At 41.6% G+C, this 22,022-nt stretch overlaps 2 protein-coding genes across 3 annotated transcripts in view; one reads left to right on the plus strand and one right to left on the minus strand.

Moving 5' to 3' along the window:
• ntn1a (netrin 1a) overlaps positions 1-19,078 on the plus strand; it is a 58,404-nt gene extending 39,326 nt beyond the window's left edge. Inside the window, exons 4-7 of one of the 2 annotated variants that reach the window (XM_085774396.1) lie at positions 955-1,104; positions 3,795-3,848; positions 12,410-12,484; positions 16,785-19,078. In XM_085774396.1, the coding sequence (XP_085630522.1) occupies positions 955-1,104; positions 3,795-3,848; positions 12,410-12,484; positions 16,785-17,113 (608 nt within the window). In that variant the 3' untranslated portion in view covers positions 17,114-19,078. The remainder of the gene's footprint in view (positions 1-954; positions 1,105-3,794; positions 3,849-12,409; positions 12,485-16,784) is intronic. The other variant, XM_085774407.1, reaches the window with a different exon arrangement.
• Positions 19,079-20,484: 1,406 nt separating this feature from the next.
• stx8 (syntaxin 8) overlaps positions 20,485-22,022 on the minus strand; it is a 39,507-nt gene continuing 37,969 nt past the window's right edge. Inside the window, exon 8 of the mRNA XM_085774418.1 lies at positions 20,485-21,231. Coding sequence (XP_085630544.1) covers positions 21,167-21,231 — 65 coding nt within the window. The 3' untranslated portion in view covers positions 20,485-21,166. The remainder of the gene's footprint in view (positions 21,232-22,022) is intronic.

Consider the following 22,022-nt stretch of genomic DNA (forward strand, 5'->3'; position numbering starts at 1 on the left):
TAACACTTGGAGGGATGAGGAATATAGTGGTTGGTTACAAACAGCGTATTTGGCTTTGTAGATTATAGATTAGACCATCAGGATTTACTGTACGTGGTTTGTGAGGGAGATTATTAACTCGACCACCCCTCCTTGCCAGAGTCACTACTATTTATAACCAGAAACAGACAAAAAGAAACAACTCTCAGACAACTTTTATTCAACACTGAATTCAAGCCTGACAGGGGTTTGGCTGTGAAATAAGTTAAGGGCTTGGATTGTGGGGCGAGCAATTGGAAAATGATTACATTCCTGAAGCATATGTGTTCGATAGACCCCCCAAGTTTTGGGAGGAAGTGTGACAGACGTTTTGGGCTCACATTCAAAGCTCGGCATTAATCAGAAACAGGCAATTAGGATTATCCTCCATTATTTTATCATTTGGTAAACATGCACAACCCTCTTTACCTCACATACACAGCTGCAGTCCCACAGCTCACTCCAATACTGGCACACACACATACCAAGGCCAAACAGCCACTCTCATATGCAAGAGCACACACACAGACAAATTTGTGATTCAAGGTTATGCTGATACCGTGTCTTAGCAGCTTTTAATAATGGCGGATGCGATGGCTACATGCTAATTAGCCAATTAGCGAACAGTGTCAAAATGTCAAGAAATGTCTGTGGACTTCAGAGGTTGTGTTGCTCTTTCAGTCGTGACACCATGCTCACTGTGGTGTTGAACTGGAGTAGGTTTTGTCTGTCTGTGCACGCCTCCACCTGCCTCTCACCACCCTGTTATTGTTGCCACCACTGCTGCCGTTGCTGCTGTGTACCCACCTGCACTCTCTATAGAAATTATGTTTGTATCTCCCCACATGTGTGTGTATGTGGCTGTGTGTGTGTGTGTGTGTGTGCGTGTGTGTGACCACTCACTGTGCCTCTCTTTCTTCCTCTGTTTCCTCACAGCATGTGATTGCCATCCCGTGGGTGCTGCTGGCAAAACCTGTAACCAAACCACAGGACAATGTCCCTGTAAAGACGGCGTGACTGGTATCACATGCAACCGCTGTGCTAAAGGCTACCAGCAGAGCCGCTCGCCCATTGCCCCCTGCATAAGTACGTGGAACCAGTCTTTACCACATCTGCCTCACCGGAGGACAATATGGTCTATTCCACACATTTGAAAGGAGTGGGGGGGGGGGGCATGACACTATAATCTGTGATAATACACACACATGTGCATATTCAAGTCATGCACTGTCTAATAAATGCACCAAAACACACAGTGCGACAGCAGACGTTCCCACACTGCTTAAATCTTCTCATCCTTTTCTTCAGACAAGTGCTTAGTGTCCGACTGCTGTCTTAAATAAACACACCATTAAACTGAACCTTAGGGTTATGGCAACATAGCCCTCCTGGCCTGTTGGTCTCCATAAATCTAAGTTAAAACCCAGAGCTGATAAAACCAGTGACTCCAAGCCCCAAAGTGTCTTAGATAAAATAAAAAAGCAGAGAGTTTTGGGTTGAAAAAAGGAGCTGTTCTCAGTATCCATCTATCATTATAAACCAAAATATATTGAAGCTGAATAAGTTTAGTATTACTTAAGGTAAGGCCTGTACTTAAAGATACCAATTGACAGACACTGATTGGCTCTTTTGTTTCATACATGCTTCAATTGGGGCTTTTGCTATCATGATAAGATACAAGGAATTAAGTTCTTAGGGGATGAATCTCAACATGGATAGATATAGCTGATGATACAGGAATGAATTAAACCATCAGATATCAGTGATTCTTGGGAACATCAAGTCAGAGCTGAGGAGTCAAACACAGTGATCCCCAGAAAACAGAAATCAAGTCCCTCACTGATGATCGCTGCGTAGTCTAGTTTAATCTGTAACAGCCCCCTGTTAGATTCAGCCATAGCGATTGCCAAGTTTCATTCTAAAAGGGAGTCATATCATATTTTTGACTTTGTGTAGGCTATACCTTCCAGCACTGTCAGCCATAAATCTGCACGAGTCAATTACAAGAACCGGGTTCATTATTTAAACTGGCACGCGTGGCGACTGAATACTGATGGAAGATCTCTGATCAACAACAGGGACCTCTGGGCTTCAGGCGCCATTGTTTTGGCAGTGATTGTTTTTCTTGTCATTATATAGACCAATTCGTCATGGGAGAAGGCCTCATTATGTCTACAAGTCAACAATGGCCATGCACATCATTCCGCAGATTCTGATTTATGGTGCACAATTGACGTAAATGTTGTGTACATTCGGAAAAAGTAGGAGGCAGGTTCCCTCGATTGCTGCTGGGAAACTCTGATTTTACGTGATCAAAAGACTTGATTCTTTCTTTCTTCCCTCAAACTCTTCACCTTTGCACAGCTGAAGCCACCACTGTTGTGCACCTATTCCCTCAGTGTGTCGACCTCTTTCTTTGCATGCGTTTGATACATCTCTGTGGTTTTGCTTTTTGTCCTCGTATTCCCCCCTCGCTGCTCTCCAGAGACTTTTTTTGATTAGCCCCTTCTCTCCCTCCTGCCCACAATAACAAATAAAGCGTTATGTGTTTTATACCTTCTGTTGCCATCCTGCTCCCTTGGAGATAAGAGGGCCGTTCTTTGTGCATGGTTTCTCTGAGTGTCGACTTCCTACCCAGAGTATGAAGGAAGGCTGAGAGAATCAAGTCTTTGGACAACCAACATGCCATCACTGCTTCAAGAGAGGAGGATAAAGGAGAGAAATGCCAACTGGATAAAGAAAGATCATTTGAAAGCAGTTACCAGTATTTATTGTGCATCAAACTCATTAATAAAACAACCAAATTACCGACAGGATACAGCTGGGACTCTAGATCCTGGTGTTGCAAGAGTCACTTTTTTTTCCTTTTTATTTATTTATTTTTTTAAATCCAACGGATGACGACCAAATTATGGTGCAGAGAGATGTGGAATGACATGTAGCAAAGGTGCAGCCAGAAGTTGCAGTTTGTGGCGAATCTTTGAATCCACCAGCACCCAGCTGGTTTGTACTGTAGAATGCAATTCACAGCTGCAAACTCTTTTTCACCGAAATTCTCGGTTTTGGAAAGAGGATATGGTGATGATCCATAAGGCAATTAAAGCAGGAAATGAAACTGTAATTGTAATTTCAGTTGCTGTACCTTGTAATGCTGCCGTTTAACTGAGCTTCAGTAACGTAGTGTGTTAGTGAGCTCAATAACTACTTCAGCTTTGTTCAGCCTGGCAGCGGTGTTCAGCCTTGTTCTCACAATTGATTTTTAAAATTCCCTTGGACTTTCCAGGCCTGTTATTGGTCAGATGTACAGTAGTTATAGAGAACATTGAAGTATCGCAGAAATATAATAATTCAACAGTGAGATGAATAAATGAGGGAGTGTGGAGTGCACAAAAAATATATATGTGTCTGCACCTTGACCCCCAGATACTACAAATGATCACAGTGTCTCATGACACTTTTAAGCATATTATACCTTTTGTTTGAGACTATACAGTGTTTGCACAAAACCATATGTTTTGTTTCTCCAACCAGACAGGAAAACCTGCACATAATGCACTGTATCATCCATTTTACACTAAAAACTTGTCTGTTGAAAAACAAAATATGACATAGCTATAGGGGACTCATGGCCCTGATCCTGACATATTAATTCCTTTCAACTGGTTTGCCTTAATCCTCCCTTATTAGAAAATATGCATATTTACATAATCACAACATCGATGCAAATGATAGTGAAACTGATCTTTCTTTGTGTGTATTTTTTTCTCTGGGAGAAGAGATTCCAGTCGCACCTCCTACAACCCCATCCAGCAGCACAGAGGAGCCATCAGGTGAGTACAGATGTATATACTATAAGCTGCTACACATTCACACAAATACATTAGACCTCTAAGGCTGGTTGATGTGAATAAAGTGGAAGTGCATTTATGAATATGACATTTTCCAACAGTTGCAGGCTTCACCACAATCTTTTTTCCACAAGTGTAGTAAAAGAAAAAGAAAACAGGCTGCATGGATAAATTGGATCCCTCTTGCCTTCCCCCTCCTTATTAGGGGTTCATGAATATTAAATCCATTAGCAGCAACCCTGGGATGTGCCCCCTTTAATCTCTCACACTTTCACGATTAATCAGTCTAACTGCGGCACAGTGGGGTGTTGGTCTGGTGTGCAGCGTTGGGGGCTGGCAGTTTGTTGTATTTGATGATTTTTCGTCTCTCCATACTCACTCTTTTCACACTCTATAATGCAGACAAGTGAGAGCGAAGGACTGACTGGATCTTGTAATGTATCGTAGGATTCTTTTTTGTCATCTGTTCACCAGATGATTCCTACTTGAAAATACGCTGTAATGTTGTGGAATTCAGCATCTTATCTATAAGGAACGGATATGACATCAGGATTAGTCATGGTGCATCACATGATATTACCTAAGGTCTTTACTGTATAACAATTAACTGTCAGAATGGGTTCAGTAATGGTCACTGTGCATGACTATAGCAAGAGATTCATAGAGTTGGTAATGTGATATGTGATTTGATATCATATTAATTAACTTTTTTATTGATTTTAATCCATTTAAATGACATAAATTCTACAAATGTGAAACAAAATCATGTATTTTGCTGTTACAGTACTAAAGAGACAAACCTGCGCAGACTCTGGTGGAATAACTTACATGTTTTGTCCGCATGGTGGAAAAACTTGAGTCATCTGTTTGTTCTGGTCTCCCCCGTGAAGTTGCGGGAGGCCCAAGGTATATGTGCATGTGAGTGTGCATAAGAGGCTCCTGCAGCTGTTGTTGGTTGGGCCCTCCGAGGTCGTCAGCTTCGATTGACAGCACAGTCAGGATATCGCTAGTCCTCCCTCCCCTCCCTCAACCCCAACCCTTCTCCACCTTTTATTTTTCTTTTCTCTTTCAGTCTCTTTTCGCTTTCCCTCCACCTCCTTCGTCTCCCTCTGTTTCACGCTTTGTCTTCACATAACACTGTGGGTGGTGCTGGGCTAGAATATCTGGAGTTTCTCTGGGCCCCCTTGTCAGGAATCTGTCCACTCTTGGAGAGTAGGAAATTTTTCTTCACCTCATTGAGGAATTACTGGATAAGTGAGAGAGGGACCTGCATTATTGTATCAGCTTAAATAAATGCACAGAGGTGATTTATTTCCTACTGCAACATTTCAACAGTGAACAGCGGGAAGAAAACGTTATGGATATTTATATTATTGTGTATGAAACCTAAAGCCATATCTTGCCTCCTGCTCACTCTTGCTATGTGAAATCGTTCCCTGTAGCTACATCTTGTTGTATCTCTCTCTCTCTCTTATAATCCCATTGATTAAACCATGTCATTGAACAAACGTAAACACAACCTGGAGGAGACTGTGTAATGACTTGGGCAATGAAGCCACAGATAATCTAATCATAGCCAAGAGTCCTGGGAATCCCCTCTCATATGTATAATGGGCAGGCGTCTATTCAGCCCAGAGAGGATGGAAATCAAACGGATTGAAAAGTGGAGCACCTTGATGGACGTCCTGCGTTGGTCATGTCAGAATCATGAGTAGCTGAGGGTCCCGCTGGACCACCCGGTGATTGAGGCCCCGACGATGCATATATTACCCTCTGAGCCTCCTCAGAAGGTCGCAGAGCAAACACACCTCTGCTCAGCAACAGTGATGATATCACCTGAAATTAGATGGTAAACAGATGTGAATATATTCTTTTATTAAACAATTTTTCTACCTAATCCCATCACCACTACCTGCAGTAACATATATTGCTTTTCAAATAATAGAATCATTTATATTATTTAAAAATTCTACATCCTTATATCAGAGTAAAACAGTATTTTAAATTAAATTAAAATTATTATAGCATGAAAGGAAACTTAACCAAAAAAAAATTATACTGTATTTTTGATTATACGCATTACCTTTTATGTGGACACATTTTTCATGAAAATAGAAGAACAACTAAGAGTTACACTTTATTTAAGAAAAAGTGAAAGAAGAAAGGCTGGGAAAATAGAAAAACAAAGAAGATGACGTGGAAGAGACAGGAAGAGGACAATTTGAAAACCACAAAAAAAAGAAAAATATTTTTTTTTAAAAGGGATGTGGGTTGATGGGGAGAAGAAAACCATATGGAGGCAAAATAGGGAATGGAGGAAGACGATGCTGAAGAAATTAGGAGAGATTCAGCGATCAATTATGAAAGTAAATTTAGAAATAAAGGTGAAAAGCGGAAAATGCGTGTCTGCTCAAGAGTGTGTGTGACACTGGAGGGTGTCAGGCTGACAGCTGTGAGGCAGGTGTCTCGTTGTGCCTCACTCACAGAGGGGGTGGAGGAGTCTTTTTTTTTGTAAGGGAGGGTGAAAGGAGGGTGTGAGGGAAAATGGAGTGGATATTAATTTGTCTCCTGCAGCAGGGCTCTCCCCCTCTCGACCACACGGAGGGCTGGAATGCATGGAGAATACCTCCGATGGTGTGGCCCAGACAAAACACACATTGTGCTGGTAGGTCACGGATGGTGTGTGTCGCCACTCCCATGGGTCGTGACAGAGACGTCTGCACAGCAACGAAATGTGGAGGAGATTAACCGCTGATGACCTGTGATGGCCGCCCGGGCTGGTCAGGATACACAGGATGTGAAAGTAACTAATGATGATGAGGAGAAGGGGAATTGGAGTGACGATGATGAGGCTCATAAGAGTAACAAGGTTCAGTCATGTGCATGCGTGTGTGTGTGTTGTCTGAGGCTGGAAGTGATCGCGATCTGTGTCGGACCCCTCCTTGGATTTTTTGGACATGAGTCTTGCTTCACACACCCTGTTTAGTGCTTGCCGACTGCGCTGCACTTTACAGTCATGTCAGCATGGGATCTTATTACCCTGCTTGAGTGTGTGAGAGAGAGTGAGAGAAGAAATAATGGTAGAGGACGTATGTCACAATGAGCTGGGCCCCAAATAGAACAGCACGGCATCAAATGTCAATTATCAGTATAAAACTTTTTGCATGAGATTCTTGCGTATTATTGGCATGGAAACCCTCACAGGGCCGTTTCCTCTCTTTTCTTGGAGTCCCAGCTGATTCATCTGAAAGTCATCAGTTACAGTTAGGCGGGACGACTCATCTCACTGGCCCTGGCTGCACATCTACCCGAGAGTAAAATCTCAAATCAGGTCAAGAACTCTAACAACCTCTTCACTGGCTGTTGTCTGCCAAAAACAAACCCATCTTTTACTCTGACAATACAATGAGAGAAGTGGGGTAAGGGGGTTGGGGGTGGGGGTGGGGGGGGTGCTCTCTTCCCTTCCTCCCTTCTTTCTCTCTCTTGTCTTTTGTTGGCCCGGATCCAAACTCACGGCTCTGGTGTGAGCAGGGGAGGACGGAGCAGGGCAGCACACTGGGCTCCATAATCTAATTACATGCTTTATTTGCTGCAATTTGTTTCTCAATCAGTGTGGTTGAAGGAGAAAGCCCTCCTCCCGAGCCGTCATTTACACCTCCTTGTCTCACTGCCCTGCCTCTGTGGCTGCGTCCACGCTATCTTGTATCTAGATGAATCCAAAGTGTGTCTAGATCCAGCTGATATATGTTGCTGTTTACACCTGGCTTTGACTCGAGAGACCACTTTAGATCAGATTTCACTCGCCTTGGTACATTTGATTTTATCTGTTTGGACACTGTGAAAGCCACTGAACAAAAAAAAAGTAGCCTACATCTTTATTGTTGCTGTATTGAAAAAAATAAAAGTTTGAATGCTTGCAATTGTTGACATTCTTGCTCGGCGATGACAATTAATTTGTTTCAAGCATAATTTCTACTACTCTCATCAGATCAGATTGCCCCAAGTTTATTCCAGCACCAAGTAGCTACTTAAGTGCAGCTACACTAGCATTAGGCAAGGCAAGGCAATTTTATTTGTATAGCCCGTTTTTACAAACAGTTTGTTTCAAAGGGCTTCACATAGCATCATAACAACATCCTCTGCCCTTAGACCCTCACATCGACTGAGGAAAAACTCCATAGAAAACCCTTTTAACAGGGAAAAATCTGAGAAACCTCAGGGTGAGCAACAGAGGAGGGATCCCTCACCCAGGACGGACAGACGTGCAATAGATGTTGTTACAGACAAAAAAACAGTTTACAACAGAGAATGTGAGAAACATGGAAATGTTAACAACAGCATTAGCATTAGCATTAGCATTAGCAGCTACCACAGGACCAGAGGATGTAAGCAGGCATTCAGCCTAAAAGTATCCCTGCATTAAAGGATCACAGGGCTGTGTTGTCGGGGTTGTTCAACCAGGTATCAGTGAAACAATGAAATATGACCCAGAAAATCTATCTGGCAATCAGTTGTTTTTAAAGCCTTATCAGACACTAAAACACGGCACAGCTGTTTATAATACTCACAGGCAAGATTTTACTACTCTGGAAAACTATCACAGCAGCAACTCTTATCTTTTACTAAACAGCAGAAAAATAGTTAAGTGTCCCATAAAGAATTAGATCCGTCACTATATTGCTTTGCCCTGTGGTGTGACTTGAGAGCCAGGGTAAACTTTTTGCTGGACAACCCAGAGTCCTCTTGGCTGTAGCTTCTTCACCGTGTCACTGACTGAGATGGCACTTTTATTTTTTTATGCAGGCTTAATATCAATCTGAATGGATCATAAAGCAGAAGGAACCCTGAAATTATCATGTAAATTATGAGCTTCATAATATCATGAAATAACATGTCTGATGTGTCTTTTTTTTCTTTTTTGAATAAATGCTCGCAGCTCTGACAAACTTGATTCAAGGGGAAGATGATTTTGTTTTTTTTAGGTATATTTTTGGGGCTTTTTATTGTCTTTAATTGATAGCACAGTTGAGGGAGAGACAGGAAATGGGAAGGCAGAGAGGGGGAATGACATGCAGGAAAGGGCTGCCCGATGCGGGATTCGAACCAGGGCCTGCAGTGAGGACTGTAGCCTCAACATGGAGCTGCAGCTCTACCAGGTTAGCTAAACGCCGCCCCATGATTTTGGTTTTTAATGCATCAATTTTTTTGTTGTTTTTTTTGTTGTCACCTTTTTCTTTTCTTTTTTTCACAGTTCCTGTTGCCTACACTCTAACTGATGCCGAGGGTCAGTAAACAAACAGTGCGACCACACAAGCTGAGTGTAGCACACTGTTTACCTCTATTTAGTGCTACTGTATACGTATCTCACCACTGCACTGGCCTAGTCTTGCCTCCATCTTTGGGCATTGCTGAGTTGTACAGTAGTGTATCCTGTCGTGGGTCCGCTTTATAATGAAGCATCCCAAATGAAAACGATCAGCTTAAAGAGATGTACAGCACTTTGATAGAAGGGGCAAGGGTCCACCTCTCAGTTACGCACTTCTCAGTGCTCTGAAAGGCAGGAAACAAAGCGCTGTGGTGACTACATGTACTCAGAACACCCCAAGAACATTTTAGCACAGTGCCACAGGACTGCTCCCACTTCCCCAGCTTGTAACACACGCACAAAGGGAACATTTGTCCTCACGGTAGGGGACTGCCTTGCCCTAAATGGGGGTCTCGGGGTGCTCTCAGCGGGGCCCGGAGCTGCGTCTCAGGGGTACACTAATGGGGAACGAAAGGCTATCAAGGGGAAGTATCATGATGGCATCAAGGGGGGTTATTCGAAAACAAAGCTTCCTTTCCACGGCTCCCCCCTCGATCATTTACATGGAAATCAGGTGCAGCTCATATGGACTCTTCATTTACTTTGCCTATTTTGGTTGCTCTCTCTATTTACCACCACCAGCTTCAGCTTTGTGGCCTGCTAACCCGCTTGTGAGGCTACCGGATTTGGTGGTTTTCCGCCCTTTTTTTTTCTTCTTTCTTTTTGGCTGATTTGGGGGTTTTACAAAAATCCTGGCCCTCCTCTCCTTCTTCTTCCCACCCCCCTGATAAACTCCATTCCTGTCTTTTTCTTTCTTTCTTTTTTTTTTTTTTTGCTTTCTACCAGTATCCACTCAACCGCCTCCTTCTCTTTTTTCTGGTGCATTTTTTCCTGTTGTGGTGTTCCCCAGGCAACCTCATTCAGGCAGAGTATAAAGGGGAGTTAAGGCATGGAGCAAAGAACTGGTCACAACAATGCAGTTTGTTCATATTCAGGCTGCCTGAAAGCTCCAGGCCCTCTACCACCGCCCCATCACTCTTATCCTCTACCACTCACTGTACATCAATCTCTTCCTACCTCCTTCCTCCTTCCTCCTTTCCTTTACTATACTCATCACAACCAGTGAAAACTAATTCAGTACACTGAGTCAGAGTTATGTGAGCTGGGTGAGGCCTAAAAGAACAAAAAAACTTTAGTGTGTGTGTGTTTTTTCTTTTTTTGACCTCACATCACATTATTCTGGCTCACTGTAAGTTGCTGGCAGTGAGACAGCACAGCATGGAGTAATCACAGAAGTTATGCACCCTCTGGATTGCAGGGGCCGGCAAATCTATTGTTGCCTCCTTCACCTCATAGTAATCTGTCATAAAAGTGATGGCATGTGCGCATCGTGGTGGATGCTAGTTTTGATCTGTGCTGCACGTGTGGTCTAGAAATAGTAGTTCACTTCCAGAAATTAAAAACACAACAGTGATGGCGACACATGTCACTGTCGACAACATGTTCTTTCCTCAGAGAACTTGAATATCTTTGACGCCTTGCGTTATGTATTTACATATGTCGCATACTGAGCTGTTGGTGGCCCTAAGTGGGTGTCATCTTTTCTTCATTTTGAATTATGGTGGATGTTCAAACGTTTCTGGTTTACCTACATGACAGTTGACAGAACAACGTTCAGCAAATATCTAAACTGTTCCATTGTGAGGTTGTTACGTAGAAGATAAATCAAGCTGAAATCAGTTACCTCAAAGAGAGTGTACGCACGCACATAGCTTCGATTTGGGTGACCCCTCTGCCTGCGTGAGGTATTTATTTGTTCACCGTGTCCAAAGTAGACGTGACTTCCCCCCCAACACTCACACTCACGCATACACACACACACACCAAAAAAGGGTCCTCTGCCTAACGCTTCATGGATGGCTAATTTTCCCTTCCTGACCTCCTTTTGTGTGGCATTGACCTGCTTCACACCCCCCACCTTCTACTCCTTCAAATAGCTGCCAGCCCCTTGTGCTCTCCCCCTCTTGTCCGCACTGCAATAAATGCAAAAGCTTGACATGTTTCTCCATGGGGCCTTGAAGTGATCCTGGGGTTATTTTTTTCAGGAGGTCGGGGCTGAGGTGACAAGTGAGGTGAGATTTTGGAGGGAGGTGGGGGGTTGATGTGGGTGGAGGGTGGTCTGCACAGGCCTGACTTATTCCCACAGTCTGACAGGGAGTGAGTGGGCAGATAGCAGTGGTCATTTGTATTTCTCCCAAACAGCTGCTGGTACCATCAGCTCCATTCAGAGGTCCCCACCGTCACACACAGATGTTGTAGTTGGTGGTCGGAGGCTAGAGGACCTCCACCACAACCCATTACAGTCCCATTAACAGCACATTCAAACCAGACAAAGGTGTGTAAACCAATTAGCCAAAAACATTTTTGGGGAAGTGTTGTCATTATTCTAGTTCTCTAAAGTTGTTATCAACACGATCGAGGTGACAGACATAGAGACAAGATGGTGTGTTGTTAAAACTCAGCCACAATGTGATATAATGTAAATGTAGGCAAAGTGAAATAATACATTTTCAAAATTGGGGAATTTTTTACATTCAATTTGGGTTTTTGTTGTGTAACAGCTGCATTGAGTAAAGTCCCTGCTCCTGTACAGAAAATAAACTTAAACTTATTCACCGTTTTAAAATAATTATCAGTAGCAAATTACTATCAGGAAGTTTTAACAAAGCAGCACATGAATGTAGAATTTAGACCACAAACAGGAGATAAGTAGATAGAGAATACAAATTACTTTCTTGCATAACAGTAACTATTATGATTAATGATCTTGATTAGATAATTACTTTCACTACTGCATTTACAAAGAGAAGAAAGAAATTAATATTTTAAGCATTTTTTCTGTCCACTGTATGACCTTTTAATAAATGGTGGAATAGTTTTAGTTTGTCTCATTTACATTCAATTATGTGACTAATTCTCTGACAAAATTATGGATCAATTTTTCAGATTGTTATGCAAATAAATACAAACAAATTAGTCATATATGTTATGGCTTTAGTAGTAGGCCCATTTTCCGCCCATGATCCGAAAATGGCTTTATCTGAGATTGTTTCTAGGCTGCTGTCAATTTCTCCCATGACTAAAAAGGACAGGCTGAAACATTTCACTCCATCATTCATTCATAGTTTTTTCCCCTCTAGTTTATTAATTGTATTTTCCCCTCTCCTCATTCTTACAGACTGTGACTCTTACTGCAAGGCGTCTAAAGGCAAACTGAAAATCAACATGAAGAAGTACTGCAAGAAAGATTACGGTGAGTCAACAGACAACACGCAACTTTAATGACTCAGAGTAATGCTACAGGAAAACACATGTTCTGGTGGGAGAAACACACTTGTCTTTTTGGAAGTCATGGAATGAGTGTGCAACATTTTTCTCTCCCTGACTGTTTACTCCCTTTGCGGTGTGTCCTCCCCACGTTGCTGGGGAGCTGCTATAGTTTACAGGAGAGGCGTTTCACTGATGGCTTACTCCAGCGTTCTGAGCACAGAGACAATGGATCAAACAGAAGAGAGCAATCTTAAAGGAGGAAGAGAGAAGCCGACAAACAGAAAGGAAAAAAAGGACAGGATAAAGAATTAGGCTGAGGTGTGTGTGTGTGTGTGTGTAGAATTGTCTCTGAGCTGGCATTTAAAGACCCGAGCGGATAAAGCAAAAGCAGTGTGACGGACAGTGGGTGCTCTCTAAGAGATCCTCATTAAGGCGGCCCACTTCCCCCACTACCAATGTGTTTCTCGCTGCATTCCTGTGAGCGTCCGTCCGCCACGCCATTCAAGGTGTGGATAAGACGTATGACCTCTCCCCTCTCTTCCCCTCCCTCTGTCCCCTCCCCTGATTGAAGTCAGGCTGCTGAACTGGTCAACCAAGCAGCGGCATCCTGCAGCATACCTCAGCATCTTGACAGACAGGCCGGTGCTTTGTTCTGCGGGGATTTGGAGGAGTTAGGGAGTCATCTTATAGACACCTCCTCTTCCACCGATGCCAACTTTGGTGCTGATGTCGTGAGAAGAGCCTTGTCTCTGAAAAATGGACCAGCTCATGCATGAATGTGTCAGCCGCATTGCTGTTTTTGTCTTTTTCCCTTTTTTTTCCTTGTTTGTCAAAAAAAGCAGATGATGTGTCAACCGCCACTTCAAATTCAGGTTCAAACTTTCTAATCTAATATCTACGGATATAGATAACAGTGATTTTATCAGTGGAACATTTCTGTCAGCAGCTATGTAACACTCCAGTGATAACAGCTGGCAGCATCCATCCAAGGGTGGAGAGGTGTAAAGGTAAAAAAGACATCAGGATTTCCTGCTACAGAAAACATCACTCAACATGTTACTGAGTACCCTCATGGGCCTTCCAACTGATTTGCCATTTGCGTCCATGTATGTGTGTGTGTGTGTGTGTGTGTGTGTGTGTGTGTGTGTGTGCGTGTGAAGTGTAGGGAATCTGCTGGTACTGATGTTTGAGATACCACCACCAGTGTTTTTGTGAGTCGGAGCAGGATATTTTTATACGAGGGGCAGAGTTCAAGGCAGAGTATTAGGAAGATTGAGCTAGAGAAAGCTCTGGAAACTTGAGAAACAAGTACAATTTTAGTGGAATTGAACTATAAGAGTGCAGAGAACATTTCTTTTTTTGATATTAAGATTATTCATATGGATTAATGTATTTATGTACAGCAGAGTAATAAACAAATAGAAGTGTTTTCAAAAAATACTTTAAAAACATATGCTCACAATCTGGGTAATATGCTTTTCACTTCAAACCTTTTTTTTATAAGCCAGTTATTGTAAAAAAAAAAACACAAAAAAAAAAACACATTTAATTTAATCCATCTGTCCACTGTGGGTTAAGTGCTACATTATCCACTGTGTAATCCACTTTCTCCTTGCCTTGCCTACACCAGGGGGGCTTTGTGCTGGTTATGTACATGAGAATCACTGAGCTTCTTGTCATATCCATCCATAGTTTTTCAAGAGCATATTCACAATTCATAACAGGCCAGAACAAGACGCCTGTACAGTGTTTACAACACGTGAGCTTAGCGAAGCTGATCGAAAAGTCAAGAGCAATGTAAATCTGCAGAATAACTGCAGAGCGCTGTGGCTTTGGACTGTTGTGAAAAGAGCAGCAGGGGATCTGGGCTCCATGCTGCCTCGGGAAACGACGCTACAAGCTTCTGTGTTCGATACACAAGACGCACGGGGATGCTGGGGGTTGGGCATGGAGATGCAAGGGATAACTATTCAAGGCATTTCAGTGTCCACAGTACACACTGATTGTTGTCCAAACACAAAGAGAGAAGAGCACCTGGTGGAAGCTGGCATCGGCGCAGAGGTCACTATCAGGTCATGATGTTAGCCAACAGCCATGTAGCCTTGTGTTGTGAAACTTAATGATCCGCTCACACTAAGAAAAGTAGGCACTAAAGTTTGTGACATTGCAACACAGCAAGAAACAAACCAACTTATATTTACACTGGGACTGAAAAGGCAAAACAAGGCCAACTTAAATCTGTGTCGTACATTTCTTACACAGGGAAAAGCCCAATCTTGTGAATTTACAGAGTATTTTTTGGGCAGGGGCAGTGACTTCTTGGAGTCTATACTAGATGCCTGGCAACCCACAAAAACTCAAGGAACTTACTGCACCCGGCCAAGAAATAGTCCGGGATATTACCCGCTGCAAAACCACAACTTATCATTCTTACACTTAGGGTTTTGTACAGATTAAACAAACAAGGCAGATTCTGTCAATTTGGTAGCGGCCAGACAAGCCGTTTCCCTTTGTGTCGGGTCTTTATGCTAATGTTTCAGCATTACACCAGATCGGCGCAAAATATCAAATACTCAAGTTAAACCTAAAATTATGGTTTGTTTTCAGTTCTCAAACTCGGGAGCTTACTATGCTACATTTTAGTCAAGAAGAAAAAATGTTTTAGAAGCAGTTTTAGATCTGCAGCGTTCAATTAAGTGTGACTGCCAAGGAAGTGATCCAAGACGTACGTATATGGCTCGCAACCTGCCCTGAATATAGGATCCACTCTTAACTCTGCCATCATGTTCAGCTCCATTAGCTGTACACTGAAGGGGAAACCAGTGACCCTGTAACAAGGTGCCTCATTTCCAACGTTGTCCCATAAGCACAGGAGAACTTTAATGGAGCTTAATAGAGATCTGGTCAATATAATACATATTGATGGGGCAGGATCCACGAGAGCCAGCGCTCTCTCTTCTCCATTCCTCCACTCCTTCTTTCTCTTCCTCTCTATCTCTCTGAGGACCATACCAGTTCATTCATCATGTGATATCACTGAGTGTCTTTCCAGCTAACGTCTCTAATAGGCCTACCCTGCCTTCTAATCACATTACAAATCACACTGCTCTGTCAGTAGTAATGGACATGTGCAGCTGTACATCACAGCTGGACCATAGACCAGCCTTTCCCACTGAGGTTATAAACAGTATTTATTCCACATGAGGGTCCATTCATGAACTTAAGGTATCATTTTGTACATATAGGACATGGGTACCAATTTACTTACATCACCACTTTTCTAAGTTCTCCATTCATTACTTGATTATATTGCCAGTTCATTTTTATTAGTGTTATCAGCTGCTTAATGACTGCAGCATGACTGAGTCAGTGCTGACACCCGTGCCAAGCTCATTGTTGTTTATTCCACACATGCTCCAGTGGAAATCCAAAGAAAATAAATTAATTTTCTTGCAATAAAGTTGTCAAATATTTAATTCCATCCATTCCATGTTAAAACTGTTTATGCTCCTTTAATAGCAGCAGAAGCCGACTTATGATTTATGGGACAAATCTGAAGCAGAGTAACACCAGTTAAATAAAAACCAGTAAAATGTCAATAGAAATTGTTAAAGAAATCAAAGTTGTTTTGATACAGAGTTTTTGTGAAAAATCAGAAGGTCTGGGTGCTACAACACGCTCCCCTCTCCGCTTTGCCGCAACATGGGCACCCACACAGCGGCCGTTGCCAGTCTCTTGCCTGTGCTGTATTTGATTTTAGCTGCAAACTCTTTGCTCACAGTGAGCTGGTGTTTGAATAATGGCCACAGCTGGAAAAAGGAAAAGGGGCCAGTGTTCTTGGAAGAAATAAGAAAGCTCCTTTCCTTCCATCAGGACAGAGATCTTTGAATGTGGTGGTTACTCCTGGATGAGGAGCTGATGCAGCAAATTGAAGCAAAAAGCAGGATGCCATTAAAGGAATAAAAATAGCTGCATATCTTCAGGCAGGAGAGTGGCGGTTAGTTGACCCACTGTATCTTATTTAATCACCTCAATAAATATCCAATGACAGACAAATTTCAGTGGAGTAGAAAATGTTATAGGGGAAAAGTTTGTCTCAGAAGCCCAGGAGTGTATGTGACTGTATTACCATGGCAAGGCATGGAAAGAATGAGAAGCACTGCACCACATACTATTGTGGGCAAACTCTTGGTGTTTAGAGCTGTGGTTTGCATGTTAAGGAAAGAAATGTCATATTAAGTGATTTGGTGTTCTCTCCTTTGCTCCCCGACCTCACTCCGCAGCCGTCCAGGTGCACATTCTGAAGGCAGACAAAGCCGGCGAGTGGTGGAAGTTCACCGTCAACATCATCTCCGTCTACAAGCAGGGGGAGAGCCGCATCCGCAGAGGGGACCAGTTCCTGTGGGTCCGTGCCAAGGATGTTGCCTGCAAGTGTCCCAAGATCAAGCCCGGGAAGAAGTATCTGCTGCTGGGGAACGACGAGGACTCCCCCGGCCAGAGCGGAGTGGTGGCAGACAAAGGCAGCCTGGTTATCCAGTGGAGGGACACGTGGGCGCGCAGGCTCAGGAAGTTCCAGCAGCGGGAGAAGAAAGGCAAGTGTAAGAAGCCGTAAGGCGGGAAAGGCAGAAGAGGAGGCTGGAGGGGAAGAGGAATTCAAGAGAAATCTGAGTGGGTGATTTAAAAGGAGAAAAAAAAAGGATGAGAGATGGACCACGGACAGAGAAGAGACTGTTTATGTCGCTGCTTTTTTGTGTAGAAGCATGAAGAGAATTATTTAGGATGATTTGTCTTTTCTAGTGAACTTTTGTTGAAGGAGCTCACCTTGCAGATTTGGTTTTATGGTTTATTTTACTTTGAGATTTTGTCTCTCTTGTGGATTTGCCGAATTTGCACCTATTACCAGTATATAAAGTTATTTGTGTTTGTTTTCATTATCTCAGTATGAAATCATTATATTTTAATGTTTTAATTTTATGGACATTTTCTGCTGGTGCAAAGATGACACAGAAAAAAAAACCCTCTTATAATAACCACTGCAATTTTGCCTCTGCATGGTTTTCTTGTATTCTTAGCTAAGAAGCGAGCTTGTTTCATCTAAAATCTTCACTGTGCTAATTGAGGCAGACATTTTTCTCAGAACTGTGCCATAAAGACGATTTTTTTCTAAACCGCAGACACAGACGCTACATTTAGTTTTCAATTTTTCTCCATTGTTGTACAAAATCAGGTGCACAACTCAAGAAACAAGAAATCTGTCGTCCTACTTCACTGTTTACAAAAATCTGAATATGCAGGTGAAAAGAAACCAAGGATAAACACAGTATTGACTAAAGCATTTGAACTGACTAACCTCAAGCATATTTTCATGCCACTACCTTCCCACTTCGGACGTAACTGCTTAATTTTGGTGGTTCAGCATCTGTACAAACCTGCATGTGAAGGCTTCTAATTTGCGATAATAATGTTTAGTTCTCTAACTGGTGCAGCTGATGTTAAAATTACACAATTTCACCTTCAGTACTTACAGTAACTGTTTTTGGGTTGTTGTTTTTCTATTTTTTTTATTTGACAACTCCAGCAGGTCTGTGTTGTGTTTACAACTGACTTGCAACAGGACAAGAGGCCACATTGAATGTTATGAAAAGATTAGATAAAAACATTACAAAATCATGAGTTGTTTGTGGGTAGAGCTAATGGAAATAATGTAATAATAATAATAATGTAATGAATTTTAGTTAAGTGGCTAAAAAAAATAGGTCTTTTTTTCCTTTAAACATAATCATCAACATTTTAATGATTATATCACCCTTGTTCTGCAAAAAAATGATTAGTGCTGTGAAAGTTACTCCAGGTAGATTATTGTGCAAAGTGGATGCAGATCTGTGCAGGTGAAAGTGCAACTGCAGGTACTGCACACTCTCAGTGCTGACAATACTGACAAAGAAACAAGTGCAACATTTGTATGATTTGTCTCTTTAGAAATATATTTCTTAAAACCAGCTCAAAGAAACTGCATGAAAATGTATTTTTAAAGACAAAGGAAGAAAACCAGCCTGACCTCTGCCTCTCACTATGGTACAGCTGCCAAACACCAAATCTGAGTGAAGTGAACCACTAATCAATGCACATTGTGGGAGGCAATGAGAATAGGCATAATGAAAAGAAAATAATTTCCTTACCTCATACGGTGCAGAAAGTAACCCTAATGCAGGTCAGAAAAATGAAAACTTGCCCGATCAACAATTATTTGAAAACACTCAAGTATTTTGAAATCCACCGCACGCTGGCTGGTATTCATGTGGAGTACCTCCTGCAGTGCTGTGAGATTGGAGATAAATACCTTTAAAGTCCACACATGGTCTTGCAAACACAATACATGACTGTACATTCATGAAAAGGCCACAGTGCAACCAGTCAGAAGCTGCCGTCTCCCATTGACCTGTCACGTTAATTCTCTTCACTTCTACACTTGCACAGGGCGAAATGGGGTGAATTGCAATCACTTGACGCTGCTTGATTCAAACCACATTGCTCATTTATTTGTATGCAGTTCAGTTTGAATTTCTGAGGAATGCCTGGTAAAAAAAAAGAAAAAAGAAAAGAAAAAGAAAAAAAAGAAAAAGAAAAAAAAACACTGCTCAGGTTTGTAAAAAAGAAAAAAAAGAAGCCCACAGTGTATGTGATACACCATAAACTGGGTTTCCTCACAGTCCATCCCTTAACACACTGAGCAACACTTTTGAAGTTGCTAATATTTCTTGCTTCACAAAATCACATTTACTCCAGCACCCTGTAAACTCTTTCACAGCACAGGTAACTGTTTGGAAATTGTTTAAAAACACATGGTTTTAATGTAACGGACTTCCTTTTTTTCCAAATGGTCATCATTTTTGATTCCACTATCTCATAAATGTGTTCATTTGTCCAGGAAATTTTCTGAACGGACTAAAATGCATCACAGATGATAACAAATTAGAAGGACTTTTTAAACTCTGAGAAATGAAAATCACCTGGGCTAAAGCTGAAAGAGAGAAAGTACAGATGACCAAACTGCAGAAGAACTTCTCAGTGCATTTTTGGGTTTAATGGAGTTTGTCTTTATTTTCTTTTTTTTTTTATTGTACAACCAATCAAACGATTGTAATTTCACTCTAATGTGACTCAACGTGCCGGTGGCTTTCCCAAGGCTGTGACGACAAGACACACATATTTACACATTCCTGCCTTTCGTTGTAAATCCTACAACATGGCGTTACATGGCTTTGTTTTTCCGTTTGGCACAATGTAATCTGTAATCACACCTCTCCAGTCTCTGAAGCCTCATGCTGTAAATTTTACATCCGTCTCCTGAGCAATGGTTTGACAAGCTTCCTGATGAAACGCTACACACATACCTGTCAAAGCATTGCTTTGTGTTCATACTATGAATTGTAAATGTTGTTTAGTTGTCACCATTGCGAAGACTTTTTGCAATGTTGTTTTACAATGCGTACTAATATATTATGGTTATTATATATGAATATATTTAATGACACAAGACATTGTGGATTTTATTGTCTTTATCAACTTTTTTTTTTACTTGTGGTTGTTTAGATCGTTGCCATTAAAGAAGGAAATAATAACTACTGAACACACCAACCTGGTAGAACTAAATTCAGATTTTCAGTTGAAATAAACTCTTGTTACATTGAAAAATCATTTGCCTCTGTTGCTTTGAATTATTCTTTCTATTTGTCTTGTTTTAAGGTTATTACTAATGTAAATAATATTCCGCTGTTTTCCATTTACTCATTGCCACTTCATAACATTACAAGTACATTGGATAAAAAAATACTATGCAGATTTCATAATGGAAATATGGAGGTGTTACTAGTACTATTGTTCAGCTTTGTTAAAGGTCCACACCAGCTAAATATCATGTTACAAAGCACTGTAATCGTCCAGAGTGAGGGCCTTGGGCATGAACACAGAGTCCAGGGACCATTAACTGGAAATGTCATTTATTAGAAATTACAAGCCGAGTTGATTTACAAGGAAGGAAAATAGCCATGTTAGTAACACAGCAGAGCTGTTTGTTTTGGCTGAGAGCTACTCTATAAACATTGTAAAATCCTAAGACAAATGATAACATTACAGCTGCTACAGTAATGCATGGGTAAATATAAGTGAGTGTGAATATTGCAAAGCTTGCGGAATAATTGTACCCAGTGTGAGGCTCAGCCTAGACCACAGACAGACTTATGGAAGAAAGGCTCCCGTTACCTGTGGGAGGTCCAACTGTTGGTCAATATTCATTACAGTCCAGACTAAAACACTTTTCCAAATGATTACAATACTCCACATAATTAACTGTCTGATTGTTTGGTGGAATGAGCTCCACAAAACTATTAAAGAGGACAAATTACACCCAATCAATATATCTACTGCAGGGTACCAGAGCCATTGTTCTCCAGGAAGCAAAGTACTTTCATTTCACATTACCATGGCTGGGCAGTCACCTGTGACCTTTTTAAACATGAAGATTGATAATAAGAAAATAAAATCTGATGAGAGACAGTGTGTTTGTACATGTGTGCAATGTGTATGCAAAGACTGGCGTTCTGCACCACTCTGTCACTGCGGTCGTCGTCCACCACAGGTCCAAGATCACCGCTGTCCTCGTCACCTACACAGGCCACACAGCAACCACTACGATGGCTATAAGAAGCAGCACGATCACCACCAGCATCCCTGTAGGAGGGAGAGGGAGAAAAAGTCAGATCAGATGGCAAACGCCAAACTAGCTGTGCCAAGTTGGAGCTTCACAAGGTAATCGCCAACGCTGGCGGCCCCACATGGCAACAAGAGGTAACTGTTAGAAATCTAAAGGTCAAGGCTAATGGCAGTTAAAATATCAACAAATCCTTAAACTAATGGAAACACTGAAACAATTTGCTGCTAATGTCACATATTGTTTTTGTATCCAAACCTGATCTGGGTTTATTTATGATATCTGTACCACCAAAAACCACATTGTTGCACATGGTTCATTCAATACTATAAACATGGTCAGGTCACTGTTATTTTTTGTAGATTGATCTAAAAAACAGTGTCTATAATAATTGTTCAAAAAAATCCAGCTGTGTATTAATCCACAGCTGGAAATAGTCCCCAGCAAATACATAGTAATTTACTCCTGGTTGAGTAACGTTTGTTGAAAGATACAGTTTCCAACATTAACAAAAAAAAAAAGAAAAAAGAAAGAAACTGTTTTCAAAATATTCAGCAGGAATAAATGGACAGAAACAAAGGGTTAGTTGTACAGTAGTTGGAGACAGAGTAACACCTTGTTGCTTTTAGTCTCTTTTGGTGGGATTTGCTGACAATAAGAAAAATGCAGAATAATGCAAACCTAATTCTTTGAGGAGCTAACAATTGTCATAACTCTCGCTGAGTTACAACAAACTATCTCTGATCTGAGAAGCTGAGCAACAGAGCAGCTTATCTATTTTGTGAATGACTGTGACATTTTTATGTACAAG

Source organism: Trachurus japonicus, chromosome 1 (genome assembly GCF_045865225.1).
Source record: "Trachurus japonicus isolate A0001 chromosome 1, Traja_1.0".
NCBI lineage: Eukaryota > Metazoa > Chordata > Actinopteri > Carangiformes > Carangidae > Trachurus > Trachurus japonicus.